The sequence below is a fragment of the Microcaecilia unicolor genome, chromosome 4 (assembly GCF_901765095.1).
Source record: "Microcaecilia unicolor chromosome 4, aMicUni1.1, whole genome shotgun sequence".
NCBI classification, from domain to species: domain Eukaryota; kingdom Metazoa; phylum Chordata; class Amphibia; order Gymnophiona; family Siphonopidae; genus Microcaecilia; species Microcaecilia unicolor.
The window spans coordinates 198,675,679-198,700,198 of NC_044034.1; the positions used below are offsets into that span (position 1 = coordinate 198,675,679).

At 46.4% G+C, this 24,520-nt stretch overlaps 1 protein-coding gene across 1 annotated transcript in view; it reads left to right on the forward strand.

The window, feature by feature from the left end:
* Positions 1-24,520, forward strand: part of NAP1L4 (nucleosome assembly protein 1 like 4) — a 481,814-nt gene that overhangs the window by 194,586 nt on the left and 262,708 nt on the right. Inside the window, 4 exon segments of the mRNA XM_030201119.1 lie at positions 13,457-13,477; positions 13,479-13,545; positions 13,548-13,582; positions 15,481-15,552. Of these exon segments, the coding sequence (XP_030056979.1) occupies positions 13,457-13,477; positions 13,479-13,545; positions 13,548-13,582; positions 15,481-15,552 (195 nt within the window).

The window sequence follows — 24,520 nt, forward strand, 5'->3', positions numbered from 1 at the left end:
TTCAGTTTTCTCTACCTCCACCTGCTGGTAGGAGGGATAACATCCATTTGTGTCATTGACTAAAGAAATGAAAATTATCTAGTAAGACATAGTCTCTCCTTCTAGTTCCCATGGTGTCGGGGACCAACTTTAGGGTTCTACATTTTCATTTACTGGCATGTTCCAGTCACCTCTAGTGTTTTAGGTTGGGTGCTTCAGAAATTCACATATCTCCGATTAACCATGGAGGTTTAGGTTAGTTGGCCTAATCAGTCTAAGACATTTCCATGTACTTGGTTTTTTCACTAGAAAAGATTGTCTTCATTTTCTCTTAAGTTTGAATCTTGATTGGTCACGTTAGAAGTGCTATAGTTTCAAGGAGCATATCTCGGCCATGCTTGTTTTAGTCTCAGAGCCACCTTCCCGTTTTCACCTTTGTGAGATTTTGGCAAATCTTGTGCAGGGGAGACAGTTATCCTTCTGAGTCTTTGGGGCTCATTTTCGAAGCACTTAGACTTACAATGTTCCATATGTTTCTATGTAACTTTGTAAGTCTAAGTGCTTTGAAAATATTCCTCTTTGTGTCACATCTGTCTATTCTTAAAGATGAATGCCAAGTAGAAATAGCTCAGGGGTCCATAAAATTTGAAATTGCAGCTTTTTCTTGTTTTTGAGGATGATTGCAAAGGTTTTGTGGACATTTCAACTATGTGTACTGCACCTTCTCTAGATGATCACTAATATGTCCTTCTGGGCATTTCTCCTGTCCTGAATGGAGTTTGATTCTGCTACTTAAAGCTTCAATCCTTGACCCCCTTTGAAGAATCTCACTCTTGAGTAGTTCATCCTAGTTTTTATCTTTTCATTCAGGAACACTGAGCTAAAAATGTTAACATGCATAGATCCCCTCTCTGATTCTTGGAAGTAGGAATTTCGTTCATGATTCTTTACTTGATTCCAGTGGTACTGTCCTAATTTTAGGTAAATTTATTTATTATCTCATTTGTACCCCACAGTTTCCCAACAATGTCAGGCTCAATGTGGCTTACAATGCACTACAGAGGCAGGCACCAATGTAGTAAAATGAAACTAATACAGCAAACCTACAAGAGATAATGGGGAAGAATAGGAATGGATGGAGATAGAGGGCAAACTGTGAAGGAAGGGGGATATGTTCAAATGTCTTTAGGTCGGTGTGGTTCCAGCAGTGGGAGTCGCTGGGAGAGCCCGCAGGGTAGACACTTCTGAATAACATGGTCTTCAGTGATTTCCGGAAAGTTAGATGATCTGTTGTGGTTTTGATGGACTTCGGCAAAGAGTTCCAAAACTGAGTCCTAATGAAAGAGAAGGAGGTAGCGTACGCAGTCTTGTACTTGATTCCATTGCAGTTCGGATAGTGAAGGGTAAGATACGAGCGGGAGAGCCGGGACGCATTCCGGAGCGGTAGGGAGATGAGATCTATCATAAAGCCAGGTACATCACCGTAAAGGATTTGGTGGACTAGAGAGCAAAGTTTAAAGGTGATGCGTTCTGTGACAGGGAGCCAATGTAACTTCTTTCGAAGGGGCGTGGCAGACTCGAACTTGGACTTACCACAAACCAATCTTGCCGCTGTGTTTTGGGCAGTCTGCATCTTCTTAAACAGTTGCCATTTACATCCAGCATACACTCCGTTACAGTAATCCAGGTGGCATAGTACGATGGATTGTATGAGGCTCCGGAAGACTTCTTGAGGGAAGAATGGTTTTATTCTTTTTAGTTTCCACAGCGAGAAAAACATCTTCTTTGTGGTGGCATTAACGTGTTGCTCGTGTGATAGTGAGCGGTCAAGGGTGACTCCTAAAATTTTGAGGCTATCTAACATGGGGAGGCATAAGGTGGAGGTAACTAATGTGGGAGGCCTATACTTGCTGTGTTGAGAAGATAATAGTAGGCAGTGGGTTTTGTCAGTATTCAGTTTGAGTTTGAAAGAAGATGCCCAAAAGTACATTGTAGTTAAACAGCGGTCCACTTCTCTTGAGATCTCCGACAAGTCGTTTTTGAAGGGAATATAAATAGTAATGTCATCTGCATAAATATGCGGGTGAAGTCCTAAGTTACTTAAGGTCTTGGCCAGTGGAATCATCATAATAATGAAGAGAGTAGGCGACAGTGGAGAGCCTTGAGGGACTCCACAAGTAGCTTTCCACGATTTTGATAGAACTGAGTTGGCGATTACCTGGTAAGTTCTGGCAGAAAGAAAGCCCTTGATCCAGTTATGAACATGTCCATAAATTCCTAGGCTATCGAGGAGGTTCAGCAGTATGTCGTGATCAACCATGTCAAAGCACTTGACATATCGAACTGTAATAACAGTAGACTTTTGCCGTGAGCTGTCTCCTGCTGAAAGCTGAGCACGGTTTTGGTGCTGTGGTGGGAACGACACCCAGACTGAGATTTGTGGAAAACGGAAAACTGGTCAAGAAAGTCTGTAAGTTGTTTTGTCACCATGCTTTCCATTATTTTTACAAAAAGAGGTATCGAGGCAATAGGGTGATAATTAGTAAGATCACCACTCTTTTTCTTGGAGTCCTTTGGGATTGGAGTGAGTAATATATTGCCATGCGCTACAGGGAATAGACCACGCTCCAGCATAAAGTTGAGGTAGGTTGTAAGGTCCGCAAGAAAGCATGGAGGTGCAGACCTGAGCAGGTAGTTAGGACAGGGGTCGAGCCGACAGTACTTCTTAGAAAATTTGTGAAACCCCTTGGTGACATCCTCCAAGGTGAGTGGGGCAAAGGTAGACAAGAAACGGTCCGCATGGATCCAAGATGGCGACGGTATGAGAAGTGTTACCAGACGCGTCTCACTCTTCTTTGCAAACGCCAGCAAGTTGCTCCTTACCTGAACCCCGGAATGGGGAAAAGGAGAGGCAAAGTCAGAGAGATTTCCTCTCTCCCTGATGGGACAAGTAAACTTCGGCAGGCTAAGATGGAAGATTTTGCAGTCGCACTGGGTCCCGGGCAGATTTCTTCTCCCTTAGCTGAGGCTGAGGCTTTTGCGTCGGCCGACAGTGTAGATGGGGCCTCTCTCAGCCCCATCGAACGTGCAGCTCCTCCACAACCAGGAAGTCAGCGTCTCCAGAGGAGCCCTGCAGGTCTAACCCCTAGTGGAGAGCAGAGTCTGCAGGGAGGGAGCCCTTTGGAGACAAGGGGAGATCAGAGGGACGACAGTTTGGGAGCTCCAGAAGTGACATCAGCTCCTGTACTGCTTCCAGAGACAGTGAGTATTCTGGAAAATGCTGCCAAAGCACCTCTTCCTGAACTAACATTGGAGATAATGGAAAAACCAGCTGTAGTGACGCTAGAGTCACTATGGGACTTAACCTTTACTGCACATTCCTCCCTACAATATGTGGTAACAAAAAATGCTACAATCATTAAGACTTTATCAGAAACTGCATTAATTCAATTGCAAAAGACTGAAAAACAAGCTATAGAAGTAAAATCTCTTACTGAAAGAACTCAAAAACTGGAACTTGTGGGTCAAACATTGATTAAAGATAAGAACTTTACTTCCCGAAGGCTGGAATATCTGGAAAATCAGTCTAAGAGACTTAATTTGAGACTAATAAATTTTCCTAGTTCACCTCTTATTACCCCTGTACAAATGGTAAAAAAATATCTTGTGGAAATATTGGGTATGCCAGAAAATTCACTACCACCAATAACTAGAGCGTTTTATTTGCCAACTGATTCTAGAATGGAATCAGAAAAATTTCCTCAAGGTGGTGCAGTGATGAATCTGACTACCTTTTTGGAGTCATCATTAGACGTTATAACGAAAAGAGCAACATTATTAGTCTCATTTGCCTTGGAGATGGATCGGGATGCAGTACTGAGACTTTCTTTAAGACATTTGGATTCAGTTTTTTTGGGGTCAAAAATAAGAATATACCCAGACTTATCAAGAGAGACTCAGAAGAGGCGTAAAGCCTTTTTGGCTTTACGCACAAGAACTGTGGCAATAGGAGCTACCTTCCTGTTGAAATTTCCTTGTGTATGTAGAACAGCCTTGGAGTGAATCACTCGGGACGTGACGCTTCATTATTATAAATTACAATGTATGTTTATTTCCTTTAGATTAGATTATATTAATCTTACATCTTGGATTGATTTCTTATTCTTGTGGTCGATAACTATTTGAAACTTAAAAAAATATTTGCTTGTCTATATAATTTATTTCCAAATTGTGTATTATCATTCATAAATGTGAAATTGTTTGTTAAAAAGCTTAATAAAGATAAAGTTTAAAAAAAAGAAACGGTCCGCAGGATGCTCACCGGGGATGGGGTGAGACATTGGAGAAAGGGATCAATGTCAGCATTTGTCTTGACTCTTGCTCCATGTATGTTAACAAAAAAATTTCCCAAGGTTGAGCAGATTGGTTTTTCTTCTCATAGGTTTCAAGAAATGTGACCTGACCTATTTTGTAATTGCCCAGTAGCAGAGGTGTAATATTTTGTAAATGTGTGTTTGTTTGTGTGTGTGTGTGTGTGTGTGCATGTATATCTATCTATCTGCAGGAGGGTAAATGTGTGTTTGTGTGTGTCTATCTATCTGTCTATCTATCTATCGGAGGTGTTTGACCCCATGAGCAGAGTTCTGAATGATACCTCTGTATAGTAGCTGCAGTCTGGTGATTTAGTTATTCCTTTTTTGCATTTGCAAAAAGTCTTCAGTTCCAGACAGGACCATGACTCTATACATTTTGGACCAAACTAATTAGGCAGAGATCGTGGAGTCCCACCTATTTTGGGAATTGTTTCAATACATCCCACCAGCTTTGGACTGGTCTGGTAAGGACCCTGAGGAAGGAGAAACTAGAATCTTACCTGTTATTTTTCCTTTAGTCCCACCAGACCAGTCCAGAGGCCCACTCTAGTATATAAATGGGTATTGAATCGCTCTACTTTCTCTAATGCTATTCCTTTCCTTCTAGTTATACACCATCAAGTTTCTTCTGAGATTCAATTCTTTTTTTCTTAGCAGGTTACCCTCTCAAATTGTTTCAGTATAATATATGTTCTCCGAGGACAAGCAGGCTGCTTGTTCTCACTGATGGGTGACGTCCACGGCAGCCCCTCCAATCGGAACACTTTCTAGCAAAGTCCTTTGCTAGTCCTCGCGCGCCGATGCGCACCGCGCATGCGCGGCCGTCTTCCCACCCGAACCGGCTCGTGCCGGCCAGTCTTCTTTTGTCCGCGCTCGGTACGGTCGTGTTTCGCCGTTCGCGCCCCGAAAGTTGACCTCGCGCGTCGTTTTTCGACTTCGCTTCAAAAAAAAAAAAAAAAAGAGTGTCGGAAGGAGACCTTTTCGGTCTGCTCCCTTCCTGTATTTCTAGTTTTGCCCCGGTAAGTTTTCTTTCGTCGTCGGGGTAGGCCCTATTTAGGCCTCGGTTCGAAGTTTTCTTCCCCCTCTTTTTGTGGTGCCATTTTCGCCATTTCGAGTTTCTATCTCGCCGGCGCGATTTTTCCGCCCATGACATCGAAGTCTTCCTGCGGCTTCAAGAAGTGCACCCAGTGCGCCCGGGTAATCTCGCTCACTGACAGGCACGCGTCGTGTCTTCAGTGTCTGGGGGCTGGGCACCGCCCGCAGGCCTGTAGTCTGTGTTCTCTTTTGCAAAAGCGGACTCAGGTAGCGAGATTAGCCCAGTGGAACATTTTGTTCTCGGCTCTTCGTCTGCATCAGCACCGGGAGTATTGACTGCTTCGACGTCGGCGCCCGGACCTTCATCCTCGCCCCCGACTGCATCGAGTGCAACGAGGCATCAGCCCTCTGCATCGGGGCGACATCGGAAGGCTGCGTCGGCGTCGGTGGTATCGAGACCTCCTCGTCTGCTGATCTCGTCAGACGGTGGTGCTTCGTCTGGAGTGCAGGTGAGGGCTGTCCATTCCCCTGCTGGTGGCGGTGAGCCTTCGGTTGGGTCTCCCCCTACCCTGAGGGCTCCTGCGGTACAGCCCCCCCGAGACCGACCTCCTTCGGCCTCGGCCCCGAGGAAGAAGACGGCTGGATTCTACGTCCTCCTCGTCGGTGCCGGGAAGCTCCGGTGACATGCTTCGTCCCAAAAGTCGAAGAAGCATCGTCACCGGTCCCCTTCCCGTGTCGGCACCGAGAGCTCTGGGTCGCCGAGGGAGTCGGCACCCAGTAGGCATCGGCACCGAGAGGACCGCTCGCCCTCTGTTCAAGAGGTGTCGGTGCGCTCCCCTTTGGACAGCCTCCACGCCCGGAATAGGTTCTGACATCGACTCCTGCATCGGCTTCCATGTCTTTTTCCACAGATCCTGGGAGAGCTGTTGCGCCCTACCCCTCCGGTACTGGGGGTGCTTGCGCCTCCGGTACCATCGAGCGAGGCGCCGGCTGGCCCCTTGCCCGGGGTGAGGTCTCCGACATCGGTGCCGCTTGCGGTACCGACTGCGGTAGCCTCCCAGGACGGCTCCCCGACTACGTTGGCGGAGGGAGCTTCGCCGGTGCGGGCGAGGGAGTCTACCTCTCGACGCTTCCACCGTGGCCGTGGTTCCACGGAGTCGAGCCGGGCACGGCTGCAGACACAGGTCCGTGAACTTGTGTCTGACACCGATGGTGAGGCCTCGTGGGAAGAGGAAGAGGACATCAGATATTTCTCTGATGAGGAGTCTGAGGGTCTTCCTTCCGATCCCACTCCCTCTCCTGAAAGACAGCTTTCTCCTCCTGAGAGCCTGTCTTTCGCTTCCTTTGTCCGGGAGATGTCTACGGCCATCCCCTTCCCGGTGGTTGTGGAGGACGAGCCCAGGGCTGAAATGTTTGAGCTCCTGGACTATCCTTCTCCACCTAAGGAAGCGTCCACTGTACCCATGCATCATGTCCTCAAAAAGACATTGCTGGCGAACTGGACCAAGCCTCTAACTAATCCCCACATTCCCAAGAAGATCGAGTCCCAGTACCGGATCCATGGGGACCCAGAGCTGATGCGCACTCAGTTGCCTCACGACTCTGGAGTTGTGGATTTGGCCCTAAAGAAGGCCAAGAGTTCTAGGGAGCATGCTTCGGCGCCCCCGGGCAAGGACTCTAGAACCTTGGACTCCTTTGGGAGGAAGGCCTACCATTCTTCTATGCTCGTGGCCAAAATTCAGTCCTACCATCTCTACACGAGCATACACATGCGGAACAATGTGCGGCAGTTGGCGGGCTTGGTGGACAAGCTCCCCCCTGAGCAAGCCAAGCCATTTCAGGAGGTGGTCAGGCAGCTGAAGGCGTGCAGAAAATTCCTGGCCAGAGGGGTGTATGACACCTTTGATGTTGCGTCCAGGGCCGCTGCTCAAGGTGTGGTGATGCGCAGACTCTCATGGCTGCGTGCCTCCGACCTGGAGAATAGAATCCAGCAGCGGATTGCGGACTCGCCTTGCCATGCGGATAATATTTTTGGAGAGAAAGTCGAGCAGGTGGTAGAGCAGCTCCACCAGCGGGACACCGCTTTCGACAAGTTCTCCCACCGGCAGCCTTCAGCCTCTACCTCTACAGGTAGAAGATTTTTTGGGGGAAGGAAGACTGTTCCCTACTCTTCTGGTAAGCGTAGGTACAATCCTCCTTCTCGACAGCCTGCGGCCCAGGCTAAGCCCCAGCGCGCTCGCTCTCGTCAGCAGCTTGCGACTCAGCAAGGCCCCTCGGCTCCCCAGCAAAAGCAAGGGACGAGCTTTGACTGGCTCCAGCAGAGCATAGCCGACATCCAAGTGTCAGTGCCGGGCGACCTGCCATCCGGTGCCCCCCTGCTTGTTGATGTAATACATGGCAACCTGGTGTGAGGTTATGAGAGGCCACCTTAGGTGAAAAGCTTTCAACCTCCCTAGGTTGAAAGCTTTTCACCTAAGGTGGCCTCTCATAACCTCCGATCAGTGGGTTCTCCAAATAGTCCGGCAAGGATACACCCTCAATTTGGCCTCAAAACCTCCAAATTGTCCACCGGGAGCTCAGTCTTACAGCTTCCAACACAAGCAGGTACTTGCAGAGGAACTCTCCGCCCTTCTCAGCGCCAATGCGGTCGAGCCCGTGCCATCCGGGCAAGAAGGGCTGGGATTCTATTCCAGGTACTTCCTTGTGGAAAAGAAAACAGGGGGGATGCGTCCCATCCTAGACCTAAGGGCCCTGAACAAATATCTGGTCAAGGAAAAGTTCAGGATGCTTTCCCTGGGCACCCTTCTCCCCATGATTCAGGAAAACGATTGGCTATGCTCTCTGGACTTGAAGGACGCCTACACGCACATTCCGATACTGCCAGCTCACAGACAGTATCTGCGATTTCAGCTGGGCACACGTCACTTCCAGTACTGTGTGCTACCCTTTGGGCTCGCCTCTGCGCCCAGAGTGTTCACGAAGTGCTTGGCTGTAGTAGCAGCGGCACTTTGCAGACTGGGGGTACACGTGTTCCCATATCTCGACGATTGGCTGGTGAAGAACACATCCGAGGCAGGAGCCCTGCAGTCCATGCAGATGACTATTCGCCTCCTGGAGCTACTGGGGTTTGTGATAAATTATCCAAAGTCCCATCTTCTCCCAGTGCAGAGACTCGAATTCATAGGAGCTCTGCTGGATTCTCGGACGGCTCGCGCCTATCTCCCAGAGACGAGAGCCAACAACTTGTTGTCCCTCGTCTCACAGGTGCGAGCGTCCCAGCAGATCACAGCTCGGCAGATGTTGAGATTGCTGGGCCATATGGCCTCCACAGTTCATGTGACTCCCATGGCCCGCCTTCACATGAGATCTGCCCAATGGACCCTAGCTTCCCAGTGGTTTCAGGCTGCTGGGGATCTAGAAGACGTGATCCACCTGTCCACGAGTTTTCTCAAATCCCTGTATTGGTGGACGATTTGGTCCAATTTGACTCTGGGACGTCCTTTCCAAATTCCTCAGCCACAAAAAGTGCTGACTACGGATGCGTCTCTCCTGGGGTGGGGAGCTCATGTCGATGGGCTTCACACCCAAGGAAGCTGGTCCCTCCAGGAACGCGATCTGCAGATCAATCTTCTGGTGTTACGAGCGGTCTGGAACGCTCTGAAGGCTTTCAGAGATCGGCTGTCCCACCAAATTATACAAATTCAGACAGACAACCAGGTTGCCATGTATTACATCAACAAGCAGGGGGGCACCGGATCTCGCCCCCTGTGTCAGGAAGCCGTCAGCATGTGGCTCTGGGCTCGCCGTCACGGCATGGTACTCCAAGCCACATATCTGGCAGGCGTAAACAACAGTCTGGCCGACAGGTTGAGCAAGATTATGCAACCTCACGAGTGGTCGCTCAATTCCCGTGTAGTGCGACAGATCTTCCAGGTGTGGGGCACCCCCTTGGTAGATCTCTTCGCATCTCGAGCCAACCACAAAGTCCCTCAGTTCTGTTCCAGGCTTCAGGCCCACGGCAGACTGGCATCGGATGCCTTCCTCCTGGACTGGGGGAGGGTCTGCTGTATGCTTATCCTCCCCATACCTCTGGTGGGGAAGACTTTGTTGAAACTCAAGCAAGACCGAGGCACCATGATTCTGATTGCTCCTTTTTGGCCGCGTCAGATCTGGTTCCCTCTTCTTCTGGAGTTGTCCTCCGAAGAACCGTGGAGATTGGAGTGTTTTCAGACCCTCATCACACAGGACGAAGGGGCGCTTCTGCATCCCAACCTCCGGTCCCTGGCTCTCACGGCCTGGATGTTGAGAGCGTAGACTTTGCCTTTTTGGGTCTGTCAGAGGGTGTCTCCCGCATCTTGCTTGCTTCCAGGAAAGATTCCACTAAGAGGAGTTACTTCTTTCTATGGAGGAGGTTTGCCGTCTGGTGTGACAGCAAGGCCCTAGATCCTCGCTCTTGTCCTACACAGACCCTGCTTGAATACCTTCTGCACTTGTCTGAGTCTGGTCTCAATACCAACTCTGTAAGGGTTCACCTTAGTGCGATCAGTGCATACCATTACCGTGTGGAAGGTAAGCCGATCTCAGGACAGCCTTTAGTTGTTCGCTTCATGAGAGGTTTGCTTTTGTCAAAGCCCCCTGTCAAGCCTCCTACAGTGTCATGGGATCTCAATGTCGTTCTCACCCAGCTGATGAAACCTCCTTTTGAGCCACTGAATTCCTGCCATCTGAAGTACTTGACCTGGAAGGTCATTTTCTTGGTGGCAGTTACTTCAGCTCGTAGAGTCAGTGAGCTTCAGGCCCTGGTAGCCCAGGCCCCTTACACCAAATTTCATCATAACAGAGTAGTCCTCCGCACTCACCCTAAGTTCTTGCCAAAGGTTGTGTCGGAGTTCCATCTGAACCAGTTAATTGTCTTGCCAACATACTTTCCCCGTCCTCATTCCTGCCCTGCTGAACATCAGCTGCACACATTGGACTGCAAGAGAGCATTGGCCTTCTATCTGGAGCGGACACAGCCCAACAGACAGTCCGCCCAATGTTTGTTTCTTTTGATCCCAACAGGAGGGGAGTGGCTGTGGGGAAACGCACCATATCCAATTGGCTAGCAGATTGCATTTCCTTCACTTACGCCCAGGCTGGGCTGGCTCTTGAGGGTCATGTCACGGCTCATAATGTTAGAGCCATGGCAGCGTCGGTAGCCCACTTGAAGTCAGCCACTATTGATTTGCAAAGCTGCGACGTGGTCATCTGTCCACACATTCACATCTCATTACTGCCTGCAGCAGGATACCCGACGCAACAGTCGGTTCGGGCAGTCAGTGCTTCAGAATCTGTTCGGGGTTTAGAATCCAACTCCACCCCCCTAGGCCCATGTTTGTTCTGTTCCAGGCTGCACTCTCAGTTAGTTGGTACATTTTTTAGGTCAATCTCAGTTATGTCCTCGCCGTTGCGAGGCCCAATTGACCATGGTTGTTGTTTTGAGTGAGCCTGGGGGCTAGGGATACCCCATCAGTGAGAACAAGCAGCCTGCTTGTCCTCGGAGAAAGCGAATGCTACATACCTGTAGAAGGTATTCTCCGAGGACAGCAGGCTGATTGTTCTCACAAACCCGCCCGCCTCCCCTTTGGAGTTGTGTCTTCCCTTCTCTTTGTCTTGCTACATATGAGACTGGCCGGCACGAGCCGGTTCGGGCGGGAAGACGGTCGCGCATGCGCGGTGTGCATCGGCGCGTGAGGACTAGCAAAGGACTTTGCTAGAAAGTGTTCTGATTGGAGGGGCTGCCGTGGGGTCACCCATCAGTGAGAACAATCAGCCTGCCTGTCCTCGGAGAATACCTTCTACAGGTATGTAGCATTCGCTGAAATGAGTATATAAGTATGACTTAATATACTCATCAAGTGGAAGATGGCATGTTTTTGCCAGTCAGAATACTGAGTAGCTAGGGCTGCACAATGCCCTAAAGGGGTGAATCAACAGAACTATTTTATTGTCTGTCGCCATCTGCTGATCAACAGAAGCAACCCACAGGTTCTGGACTGATCTGGTGGTACTAAAGGAAAGAGAATTAGCAGCTAAGTTCTCATTTCTCCATCAGTTTTCTTCTTCCTTCTTTTTTCCCTTTCTGCTAAATTGGTTTTGGAGAATGCTAGAATCCAGGGCTGACATTAGGGTGGTGCAAACAAAGCAAGTGCCCTGGTCCTTCATGCCACAAGAGGCCCCACACCTCTCTGAATATAAGGAGAGACAGCCTGGTGGTGGATTTCTGCATTGGACCCCAGCATATCTATCCCCAGCTTTGCTGGAGTCTTTGTTAGATCTTTTAAGATAGCAAAAATGCTGTAATAGTCCATGAGCTTTTGAGACATCAGAAACTGCTTCTTCAGATATCCACTTTTGTAAATCCTTTGGCCTCTAAACAGTCAGTAGATGTTCTAATGTATGTTGATATCATATGGTTTAGATAATTAACACATTTGTGAAGCTTCTTAGGCAGCTTGCGTTTACAACTGTTCGTGACTCGCCTTAAGTATCATTTGCTTATATACAGGACTTTCCCTGATGAGAGTCGAAACATAGCCCATGTCAGTCGGTCCATTCTTTTTCAGATTAAGTCCAAATTTTTGATAAAATTTTAAGAAGATTGTCTCAATTTTGTATTTGATAATATTAAAGATGATCGTACCACAAATAGCTAGAACCTATGAAGACTAAGGCGAGTCACAAACAGTTGCTCGTGTGAAATGAGTCACCACTAAGGCTCATGTGTTTTGATAGAGCATAATATCTAAGCATGCAATTGACAGGTTAGCGCTGGGCTGCTTTACTGTTGATTGTGGCATCTACTAATACATCCCTGCTCATTTCACCTATCTCAACCTATTTACTAATAACCACATCATACCTCTACTATTGCTGCAGTTGTGTTCTTTCTGTGATACTATGTAATTCCATACTATGTAAGCTGCACTGAGCCTGCTACCGAGCGGGAAAGAGTGGGGTATAAATGCAACAAATTAAAATCTACGCCAACCAGGGGCGTATCTGAGGTTCGGTGGTAGGGGAGGCAGGGGCTAGAGTGAGGGGGCACATTATAACGCCACCCCCCACCGCCATTAACCCTCCCCCACCGCCGTTAACCCTCCCCCGCCTACCGCCACCCCTTTCCCCGCCTACCGCGGTCACCTACCCCCCTCCCCCCCCCCCCCCGAGGTCCGCTCCTGCCGGGTTTTTAAAATATTATTTCAGCTGGTGGGGGACCCCAACCCCGCCAGCCCAGCCGAGGTCTTTAACTTCTTCATCCTCGTGCTGTTCCTGCAATGCATCCTTCCAGTTGGACGGAGTTTGATGTCGCAGCACGTTGACGTCCTGCACGTACAACGTGCTGCGACGTCAAACTCCGTCCAACTGGAAGGATGCATTGCAGGAACAGCACGAGGATGAAGAAGTTAAAGACCTCGGCTGGGCTGGCGGGGGTTGGGGGCCCCGCCAGCTGAAGTAATATTAAAAAAACCGGCAGGAGCGGACCTCGGTGGTAGGTGACCGCGGTAGGCGGGGAAAGGGTTGGCGGTAGGCGGGGGAGGGTTAACGGCGGTAGGGGGTCCAGGGCGAAATCTGCGGGGGCCCAGGCCCCTGTGTCCCCACGCAGATACGCCCCTGACGCCAACCAATCAAATTTGATTCATACAGAAATCCATAGACATTTTTCCACTTAATCAATGTAGGTTTTTTTCATTATTCAGTGATTGGACTTTTTAAAAATGTCATCATGTAGCTTGATACTCTACAGAAAAATAACTTATAGTTCCACAAGTCAGCTAGTGCATCACATCACATCCCTTCTATTGGCTTGGAAACAAACCACTGGCAAGGTGTAGGAGAGTGAAAGTTTGAACAAAAATGTAACCAATTTAAAAACTAATGTAGCATGCAACTTACAATTGAAACATGTTAAATGTGATAATAGCTTAGTAAGTGCTATTTGTTTAGAAAGAAGGAATTCAAGATGAAGCAATTCATCAAATTTTGTAGCATATGCTCTCTTCGTAATGGTTTGTATGTTTGTCTTGTAGGAGGATGTAAAAAACAAGGCCTGTATTAGCAGAAAAAGAACCTGTGGATGAGGGACATTACAGGGGAGTTCCAGACTTCTGGTTTACAATCTTAGAAACGTTGATATGTTAAGTGAATTAGTACAGGTAAAAACTTTTTTTAAGCTTTTATACTTTTTTTTTTTTTAAGTTCTTTGGCAGCAGTAAACAAGAATATGTTTAGATTTGCATAGAACTGTAAAAGGTAAGATTTTTTTTCATGTTTTCTCTTCCCATTCTATTTAATTTTACAGCACGTTTGAATGTTAAAAGAGCATTGAATATGAAATGCGTTGCTAGCTTTACATTGTATATACACTGCTTTGGGATCTGTTTCTTCAGTGCAAGAAAAGCTCAGACCTGTGTTCTGCATTTCTGCCATCTGCTTTTGTCCACAGAGAAAACTAGAATAATAGGCCAAATAAATTTGAAACCTAAATTAAAAACACAAATCAACACACGTATACAGAATTGGACTGCATAAGGGCCCCTAAGTATGATGCATAAAAACCTTAATATAGGCTCTCTTCCCCCCCCCCCCCCCCCAATCTTTTTTGCAGTGTGCAGTGTTGGCCAGTAGAAATCCTAACAGCTTTCCTAATGACTTCCATTTCAAATTTTTGTTAATGAGTTTTAGTTGCACTCTGGTTCATCAGGGTCCCTTGAGTCTCAAATCTGTTGGTTTTGTGGGGTTTTCCATTGTGGGATGAAAGATCATCTTTATATTTTTAATCCTCTTCCTTGATTTCTTTTTTTTTCAGTAACATTTTCTATTGATTTAGCATTACATTCATATTGCCAGGCCATAATAACATCCTATCATGCACTTCTGTCTCAGTGGCCACAGGGATCTGTACTGGGACCGGTGCTATTTAACATTTTATAAATGGTCTGGAAATCGGAAACGTTAAGTGAGGTGATTAAATTTGCAAATGACGCAAAACTATTCAAAGTTTGTTAAAACTACAAAAAATTGCAGGAAGACCATAGGAAACTGGAAGACTGGGCATCCAAATGACAGATGTAGTTACCTGATACTATGGGTCCATCTTGGGAGTCGGACCCAAGAACAAGATATGTGTCGTCGTAGACAATATTCTGAAATCTTCTGCCCATTGTTTGGGCGGTGGCGGCTAAAAAAAGCAAACAGGATGCTAGGAATTATTAGGACAGGGGTGATAAATAAGACTAAGAATACTACAATGCCTCTGTATCACGCCATGGTGCAACTCACCTTCAGTATTGTGTTCAGTTCTGGTCATCATATCTGAAGAAAAATATAGTGGAATTAGAAAAGGATCAAAGACGAGTGACCAAAATGATAAAGGGGATAGAACTCCTCTCATATGAGCAAAAGCTAAAGAGATTAGGGCTCTTCAGTTTGGAAAAGAGACAGCTGAGGGGGGATATGATTGAGGTCTACAAAATCCTGAGTGGTGTAGAACAGGTAAAAGTGAATCAATTTTTTTTTTTTTTTTTTTTTTTACTCTTTCAAAAAGTACAAAGACTAGTGGATGATCAATGAAGTTAACTGGAAATACCTTTAAAACAAGAGGAAATATTTTTTCACTCAACAAATAGTTAAGCTCTGGAACTCGTTGTCAGAGGATTTGGTAACAGCAGTTAGCGTATCTGGGTTTAAAAAAGGTGTGAACAGGTTCCTAGAGGAAAAGTGCATAGTTTGTTATTGAGATGGACATTGGGAAGCCAGTGCTTGCCCTGGGATTTGTAGCATGGAATGTTCGCTACTAATTGGTTTTCAGCCAGGTACTTGTGATCTGGATTGGCCACTATTGGAAACAGGATACTGAGCTGGGTGGACCTTTGATCTGACCCAGTATGACTATTCTTATGTCTGTAGTTCAAGTCTTGAGTCTTAATTCCAAATTAGAAATGTTTGCAAGATGTGCTAGTAGTGGTGCTTTTATCCATTCATATTTAGTGTGTATAGTAAACCATTCATATTTAGTGTGTATAGTAAACCAAATATTATCTTCTTCCATTAGGAATATGATGAACCAATTTTAAAGCATCTGCAGGATATCAAAGTAAAATTTTCTGACCCAGGGCAGCCTATGGTGAGTAATGGTTTCATATTTAAAGAGTGGCAATGTTGAATTTGAGAGTAAAGGAGCTAATTAAGGAATAAATTTTGTTTTTTATTACCAGCTTTGGCCAAGATCATAGATTATTTCTTGGATTTCACTTTTTTGTTTATATTTGTTACTCTTGACCTTGTTTCACCCTTCCTGCTATGTGTTTTTTTTAATTGTTTTACTTATGCATTTTCTTTAACCCTTTTCAATAAATACCATCAGTGCATATCAAGCAATCAGAAATCCACCCCTCTCCCTCTCCTGACCTAACCTCTCCTACTCCCTGCCAGTATGTCCTCGAATTAGTCCACTGTTCTGCACATTTAGTGCCAAATATCTGTCATTTTCTCCATCTGTGCTATCAACTCCAAACATTCTTTCCATTCTTGGAGCATGGGGCGTCCACTTGTTTCCAGTGACCTACAGTCACACTTCTCACTATCATTATGTCCCATTTTACTACTCCCTGCATATATGAATTTTACATTAGGAAAAAACAGCCAATAGCATGCCCAAGAAGCGGACAACTAGATTTGAGAGCCTAGTGTTGAGAAAATCAGAGGTTCTAGGCAGGAGGCATGGGATGCTGAAGATTTAAGTGAAGATAGATTTGATTCTGATTTTGGACTTATAATAAAGTGTTCCAAAACGAGGCGGCTATGTAACAAAATGTAGAAACGATTGCTTTTCTAGCTGTACTGTTGAAAATGGGGACATGATCAAGAGATTGTGTTGAGCAGATCTAAGGTTATGGCCAGGAGAATAGATCAAACATGTAAATGGGAAGTGATGAGGCCAGTTCAGGCGTTAAGTGGTCAAATGCACCAGCATAACAAAATAACTTTCAGTAAGTTATAATCAACTTAAGGAATGGATAGTCAGACCATGAAACTGAACATTTTCTGAGGACAAGGGGGCTGAGTTATTCTCACAAGTGGGTCGACGATCCGTGTAGCCCATGGAACCGGTATATTGAATAGGAAAATGAAAAAAGTTGCCAGAACCTTCTGGCGCATGTGCAGCACCGCGCATGCGTGGAATGTTTTCCCGCCCGTCACGTGACCACGCTTCTCATTTCTTTTTCCGTGTGAGGAGTGGCAGTTTTCGCTGCAGCTCCTCGTTCACCGGGAAGAGCCTTTTAGTACCTACTTTTGACCTTTTTTCGGCTTTTTTGCCCCTTTTTATTTGTTTTCCTATTCAGTTTGTTTAAAAAAAAAAATTCCCTAATTTTTTTCAGGTTTTTTGCTGCGTCTATTTCCTTTTCTTTTAGTTGCGGTCGTCTTTATTCCTGCTTGGCCGGGTCTCCCTTCTTTTTATGCTCTTTTCTTCTAGCACAATTGCATTTTCTGATTTAGCTAGGGCAGCCTTCCTTTCCATGTCATCGAAGACTCCCAGTAGCTTCAAACGCAGCACTCTGTGCAACCGGACCATCTCAGGCTGTGATACCCATTCATAGTGTATACAGTGCCTTGGGCCCCGACCATAGCCCAGCTCGTTGTGCCCTTTGTCTTCATATGAATTAGAGGACTCAACTTGCTCAAGAAGCCCAACGTGTGAAACTTTTTGGGTCTTGGTCCAGTTCTTCGGCATCGAGGGAAGCATCGACGTCAGGAGTGGAGGTAGGGATTGCTGCTGAGAGACTGAGACACACTGGGAGCAGTGAGGCATTGAGTGTGTCTCCATCTGCCTCGAGGTCTCCTGCTGTACAGGCCCCCCGGGACAGTCCATCGTCGGACTTGACCTCAAGGGGATGTGGAGATTCGTCATCGTCCTTGTCGGCACTGAGGAGTCTCGGTGAGGTGCATCGAGCAAAGGCTAAGAAGCACTGATACCGTTCCCCTTCGATGCATGGTGCTGGGAGCTCCAGGATGCCGAGGGATTCGGCACCCAAGAAGCGTTGACGCCGGGAGGACAGCTCCCCTTCCATTCAGGAGGTGCCGACGCATTTGTTTTCCAGCAGTCAAGTTCCTGCTCCCCAAGCCCCTGCCAGTTCTGCAACCTGCTGTCCCACTGGCCACGCAGCATTTACCAATGGCAGCTCTCGACGAGCGGATTTGGGCCTTGCTTCCAGAGCTGCTGGAAGGACTTTTGCGTAGCACTGTGTCAGCGTCGGAAGTGCTTGTGCCTACCATGCCATCTGCTGCAGCTACGTGTGGCCCTCCACCTGCTGGTGTGGTCTCTGACCTCAGTGCCGCTTGCACCTCCGGTGGCTGCCACCCAGGCCGGTTCCTCATCAATGGAGGAAGCTTTGTCACAGTCCATGTGGGAGCCTGCTCCTTGACATCGCCCTTGAGACATGGGTCTTCGGTGTCGAGGCGGATTCGGTCTCAGAAGTCACTGAGGGAAGTGCTCATCCGACACCAAGGAGGAATGGCACATGGGAGTCAGAGGAAGATCCCGGGTACTTCTCAGATGAGTCCTTTGGAATTCCCTCTGAACCTTCCCCTCCACCTCAAAGGAGACTGTCCCCACCTGAGAGCATCTCCTTTTCATCTTTTGTATGGGAAATAGCTCAGGCCACTCCATTCCCTGTAGAAAGCAGAGGATGAGCCCAGGGCTGAGATGCTCGAGGTGCTGGACTACAACCTCTCCAGCTAGTGGCAGTGACAACTCCTTTGCATAAAGTACTGAAGGAAGTCCTTGTGCGAAACTAGGCGTCCCCTCTGTCTGTCCCCATAAGCCCCAAAAGACAGATTCTCCACAATTACCCCGCAATTCCATGGTGGTGGACCTCCGCCCTCAAGGAGCGCCAAGAATTCTAGGGACTATGCTTCGGCGCCCCCATGCAGAGAAGCTAGAATCTTGGATTCTTTTGGGAGGAAAATGTATCAGGCCGCCATGCTCATTGCCCGTATGCAGTCATACCAGCTCTTCACGAGCAGCCACTTGCAGAACTGTGTGTGGCAGCTGTCTAGTTTGGTCGAAGCCCTCCCTCCAGAGCAGGCCAAACCTTTTTGCCAGCTGGTGAAGCAGCAGATTGATGTAGCATCCAGAATCTCTGCTCAAGGTATAGTAATGCACAGACTCTCATGGCTGTGTGTTTCTGACCTGGACCATTCGGTCCAGCAGAGGATTGCAGATGTTCCTTGCCCAGGGGATAATCTTTCTGAGAAAAGGTGGAACATCTAATTGACCAGATCAAGAAGCATACAGATGCTATGGCTTCTCTCTCCCGGGCACCTTCTGCTTCCACCTCCTCAACTAGAAGGTATTTTGGTGGGTCACAGAGTGCTCTGTATTCCTATCCTAGGCATAGCTACACTCTGGCGTTTTGCCAGCCTACTCAGGCTCAGCCCCTGCTGCTCCCCAGCAAAAGCAAGGGACGAGCTTTTGACTGGCTGCAGTAGAGCATAGCCGCAGTAAAAGTGTCCCATGCTGGACGACTTGCCGGTTAAAGTGTACAGTGCTGCGAACGTCTAGTAGCGCTATAGAAATAAGTAGTAGTAGTTGGGGGGAGGTTAATGTTTTTTCACCAAAGGTGGCCTCTCATAACCTCCGACCAGTGAGTTCTTCAAATGGTCCGGTTAGGTTACACCCTCAATCTGATTTCCAAACCTCCAAATTGTCCATCGAGAGTTCAGTCATTCAGCTCTCCACACAAGCAGGTGCTTTCAGAGGAACTCTCCACCCTTCTAAAGGCCAGTGTGGTCAAACCCATTCCACCAGGGGAAGAAGGGCAGGGATTCTATTCCAGGTACCTCATTGTGCAGAAGAAAACAGGAGGGATGCATCCCATCCTAGGCCTAAGAGCCCTGAACAAATTCCTAGTCCGAGAAAGGTTCAGGATGGTTTCCCTGGGCACCCTTCTTCCCATGATTCAGAAAAATGATTGGCTATGCTCTCATTTATACTCACATTCCGATACTTCCAGCCCACAGGAAGTATCTTTGATTTCGGCTGGGAATGCAGCACTTTCAGTACTGCGTACTGCCCTTTGGCCTAGCATCAGCTCCCAGGGTGTTTACCAAATGTCTAGCAGTAGTTGCAGCATCGCTACGCAGACTGGGAGTGCATTTGTTCCCTTATCTCGATGATTGGCTGGTAAAGAGCACCTCGGAGGACGGTGCTTGCGAGTCCATGTAGAGAACTATTTAGGTGCTGGAACTATTAGGTTTTGTAATAAATTACCCCGTCCCATCTCAACCCTGTTCAACAATTGGAGTTAATTGGAGCTTTGCTCGACACACGAACTATTCGAGCCTCTAGTGTCCAAGGTTCAGCAGTCTCGCAAATCACAGCTCGGCAGACGCTGAGACTCTTAGGCCACATGGCCTCCACAGTTCATGTTACACCCATGGCACGTCTTCACACGAGATCTGCTCAATGAACCCTGGCTTCTCAGTGCTGTCAAGCCACTGGGAATCTAGATGATGTCATCCAGGTGTCCACAGGCCTGTACACTCTTCAGTGGGCGGATGATTTGGGACGTCCATTCCAAATTCCTCAGCCGCGAAAAGTACTGACGACGGATGCATCGCTCCTGGGCTGGGGAGCTCATGTAGATGGGCTTCACACTGAAGGAGCTTGGTCCCTCCAGGAAACGAATCTTCAGATCAACCTCCTGTAGCTTTGAGCGATCTGGAATGCTCTAAAGGCTTTCAGAGATCAACTATCCAACGAAGTTATCTTAATTCAAACAGACAACCAGATTGCAGTGTATTACACCAACAAGCAGGGGGGCACTGGATCTCGCCCTCTGTGTCAGGAAGCCATCCAGATGTGGCTGTGGGCACGCCGTTACGGCATGTTTCTTCAGGCCACTTATCTGGTGGGCGTAAACAACAGTCTGACCGACCGACTGAGCAAGATAATGCAACATCACGAGTAGTCCCTAAATATAGGCATTGCCCGCAAGATTTTCCGAGCGTGGGGCACCCCCTCGGTGGATCTTTTTGCCACTCAGTACAACCACAAGATCCCTCAGTTCTGTTCCAGACTTCAGGCCCACGAGAGCCTAGCGTCAGATGCCTTTCTCCTACATTGGGAACAGTCCTTCTGTATGCGTATCTTCCCATACCTCTAGTTGGAAAGTCTTTGTTGAAACTCAAGAAAGACCGCAGAACCATGATCCTGATTGCGCCCTACTGACCGCATCAGATATGGTCCTGGAATTGTCCTCTGAAGAACCATGGAGATTGGAGTGTTTTCTATCACTTAGAACGAGGGGTCGCTTCTACATCCAAACCTACAGTCTCTGTCTCTCACGGACTGGATGTTGAGAGCCTAGAATTTGCTTCCTTGGGTCTTTCGGAACGTGTCTCCTGGGTCTTGCTGGCTTCCAGGAAAGATTCCACTAAAGAGGTGTTACTCTTTTAAATGGAGGAGGTTTGCCATCTGGTGTGACATCAAGGCCATAGATCCCCTTTCTTTACACAGACTTTGCTTGAATACCTTCTACATTTACCAGAGTCTGGTCTCACGATCAACTTCCATAAGGGTTTACCTCAGTGCAGTCAATGCTTATCAGCGTGTAGAAGATAAGCCTATCTTGGACAGCCTCTACTTCACTTCATGAGAGGTTGCTTTTGTCAAAGGCCCCTGTCAAAGCTCCACCAGTGTCATGGGATCTCAACGTCGTTCTCACCCAGCTGATGAAAGCTCCTTTTGAACCCCTGAATTTCTGCCATCTGAAGTACTTGACCTGGAAGGTCATTTTCTTGCTGGCTGTTACTTCAGCTCGTAGAGTCAGTGAGCTTCAGGCCTTAGTAGTGGATGTACCTTATGCTAAGTTTCATCACAACAGAGTAGTCCTCCGCACACACCCTAAGTTCCTGCCAAAGGTGGTGTCGGAGTTCCATCTGAACTATTCGATTGTCCTGCCAGCATTTTTTCCCCCGTCCTCATGCCCACCCTGGAGAAAGCAGCTTGCACACCTTCGACTGCAAGAGAGTGTTGGCCTTTTATATAGAGCGGACGAAGCCCTTCAGACAGTCCGCCCAGTTGTTTGTTTCTTTTGATCCCAACAGGAGGTGAGTCGCCATTGGTGAACGCACCATTTCCAATTGGCTAGCAGATTGCATTTCCTTTGCTTATGCCCAAGCTGGGCTGACTCTGGAGGGTCGTGTCACAGCTCATAATGTCAGACCTATGGCTGCATCGGTGGCTCACTTAGCCTCCATTGAAGAGATTTGCAAAGCTGCGACATGGTTTTCAGTCCACACATTCATATCTCATTACTGCATGCGCAGCATACCCAACAGGACAGTCGGTTTGGGCATTCAGTTTTGCAGAATCTGGGATTTAGAAACCAACTCCACCCTTCTAGGCCCGTTTTATTCTGTGGGGGTCCAAGAAAGCAAGGAGCAGACGGTCTGCAAACTCCAAGACGGAAAATCAACAAAGCAGATCGTGATGAAAAAGTGTAATTTATTAATAGATATTAAAAATTATATACAGTACAGCCCGACACAGGCCGTGTTTCACCCAGCAGGGCTGCTTCAGGGGCTATAAAACAGATAAAATGACGTTTTAAAACACAATGCAGATATGACAAAAAATAGTAATTATTATACACACATACATATATATGTGTTTGTATATTGCTTCCAAATACCTAAAGTAATTGTAACATGAATAAATGTAACACAAATATCCCACATATATAATAAATGATTATAAATATGTAATAATGATGTACATTTGCATTAAATAAATATAACACAAATATATCTCACACATATAATAAAAGGTGTAATTAATTTATCATAAATAAGAGACCATTCCATAAATATGTCACACACATATAATATATAATAAATAATTAAAATAATTTAAATAATTAAAAAGATACAAACAGCAGTTATATATATACCATATTTTGACAGGAGAGGATCATTGTGTAGGTGGGTGTCTTGTTTTGCTTAAAATTAGAATTTGGACATATGTTTAAGTAAATATTGTTCCTTAATCATGACCATTTAGAGTTGATACAAACAGCAGTTCTATATATATATAGAACTGCTGTTTGTATCAACTCTAAATGGTCATGATTAAGGAACAATATTTACTTAAACATATGTCCAAATTCTAATTTTAAGCAAAACAAGACACCCACCTACACAATGATCCTCTCCTGTCAAAATATGGTAGATTTGATGAAACCAACTAGAAAATATGAAAAAATGAATGACAAACTTGAGATTGAATCAATAACAAAAATAGTTCAAAAAGAAGAAATAAAAATAATAAAATAGAAATAAAGAACTGAATATCAAATGAACTCTCATGTAGTGAAGACCGCAGTTGTGAATCTTCTAGTATATATATTGAAAAAAATAGCTCAACCGAATAAACCAGAAAAATGTGCTGACCTAAATAAAAGCATATTGTTTCAAAGACATGTGGTATCTCTGTGTTTAAATATGCTATTGTATATTAATACAATTTGTGTATGTGATAACTTTTCAAGCAATGCTGAAATTATAAAAACCGTTGTGTGTCTTGTTATAATAACTAAAATACTATGGTATTGCACAAACGTTGCAATATATCATTGCTACAATGTAGTCTTTAAATTTGAAACCCGACTTCTAAATGGAACATAGGATTAAGTGGTAATAAAGTATCAACACTTACATGAGATATGTCGGACACTCTCTTGATTCTGGTAATGCTGAAAAAATGGCTATGGCTGACACAGGAAGTTAAATAAGGAAGTGAAAGGTCAAAGGGCTATGGCTGACAGGAAGTTAGATGTGGATGTGAAAGGTCAAAGGGCTACGGCTGACACAGGAAGTTAAATGTGGAAGTGAAAGGTCAGATTGGGCATTGTTTAGAAAAAATTTAAAAAAACAGGACTGGTGCTACTGCTAACTCAAAAAAAGTTTCAAAAGTGATAAAATATAGTAAGAAAACAAAAAACAAAAATTATTATATATATGAGTGTATAATGAATTATGACATCTGGGATAAAATAAATAAATAGCTGTTCAAATCAAAACAAAATTATCAAAAACTTCCTTATATGAAATCACCTATAAAAGAGCAAGTAGTTTTAAATGGTAATAGGAGATATCTGCATATATATATATACTAGTAAAAAAGGCCCATTTCTGACACATACGAAACGGGCGTTAGCAAGGTTTTCCTCGGAGTGTGTATGTTTGGGAGAGTGTATGTGAGAGTGAGTGTGGTGTGAGAGAGAGAGAGTCTGGGTGTGAGTGTGTCTGTGAGAGAGTGTATGTGTGAGAATGAGAGTGTGTGCAAGTGCGTATGTGAGACACAGTGTGATTGAGAGTGTGTTAGATTTGACATACAGTACATGTTACTATGAGCCAGAGTAAGAGGGTAGGATTGGAAGAAATGACCTTTAAAGCCAAGTTGGTAAACCAAAGGAGTACCATTAATATAAAATTAGTTAAGTTACCCAGCAAAACAGTTGAGTAACGTTGATCCCTTTGTTAGGCTAGTGAGTTGTTTTGTTTCAAGTGGACATATCCATTTCTTCTATTTATGGCTGCATATCTTTCTAGGAGTTTGTTGTGTGCCGTCATCGCCTCCTCCGCACGATGCACCCCCCCCCCCCCTCCCGCCGCCATCCCACCCTACCGTCTTGTAGTTTTGCTGGTGGGGGACCCAAAATCCCGCCAACAGAAGTCCTCTGTTGTGTGCTGTGCTGACTCCGGCGTGCTCGTCAGCATTGCTAGCCTGTGCAGGGCGGGGTTCTGTGCGTCTGACGTCCTGCACGTGCAGGACGTCAGACGCACAGAAGCCCTGCCTGCAGAGGCTAGTAATGCTGAAGATCACGCCGGAGTCAGAAAGACAGGACTTGTTCTTGTGGGGTTTCGGGTTCCCCGGTGGCAAAGCTACGCGTCGGTGGGTGGGTAGGGGTGGGGGGTGGGTGTTGCTTCATCTGCATTTTGTTGCGGGGCTTATTTTGTTTCCTGGATTTTCGTAGGTGGCTTGGTGGGGGGGCGGCGCGGGGGTGGGTGCTGCACCTCCAGCATTTGGA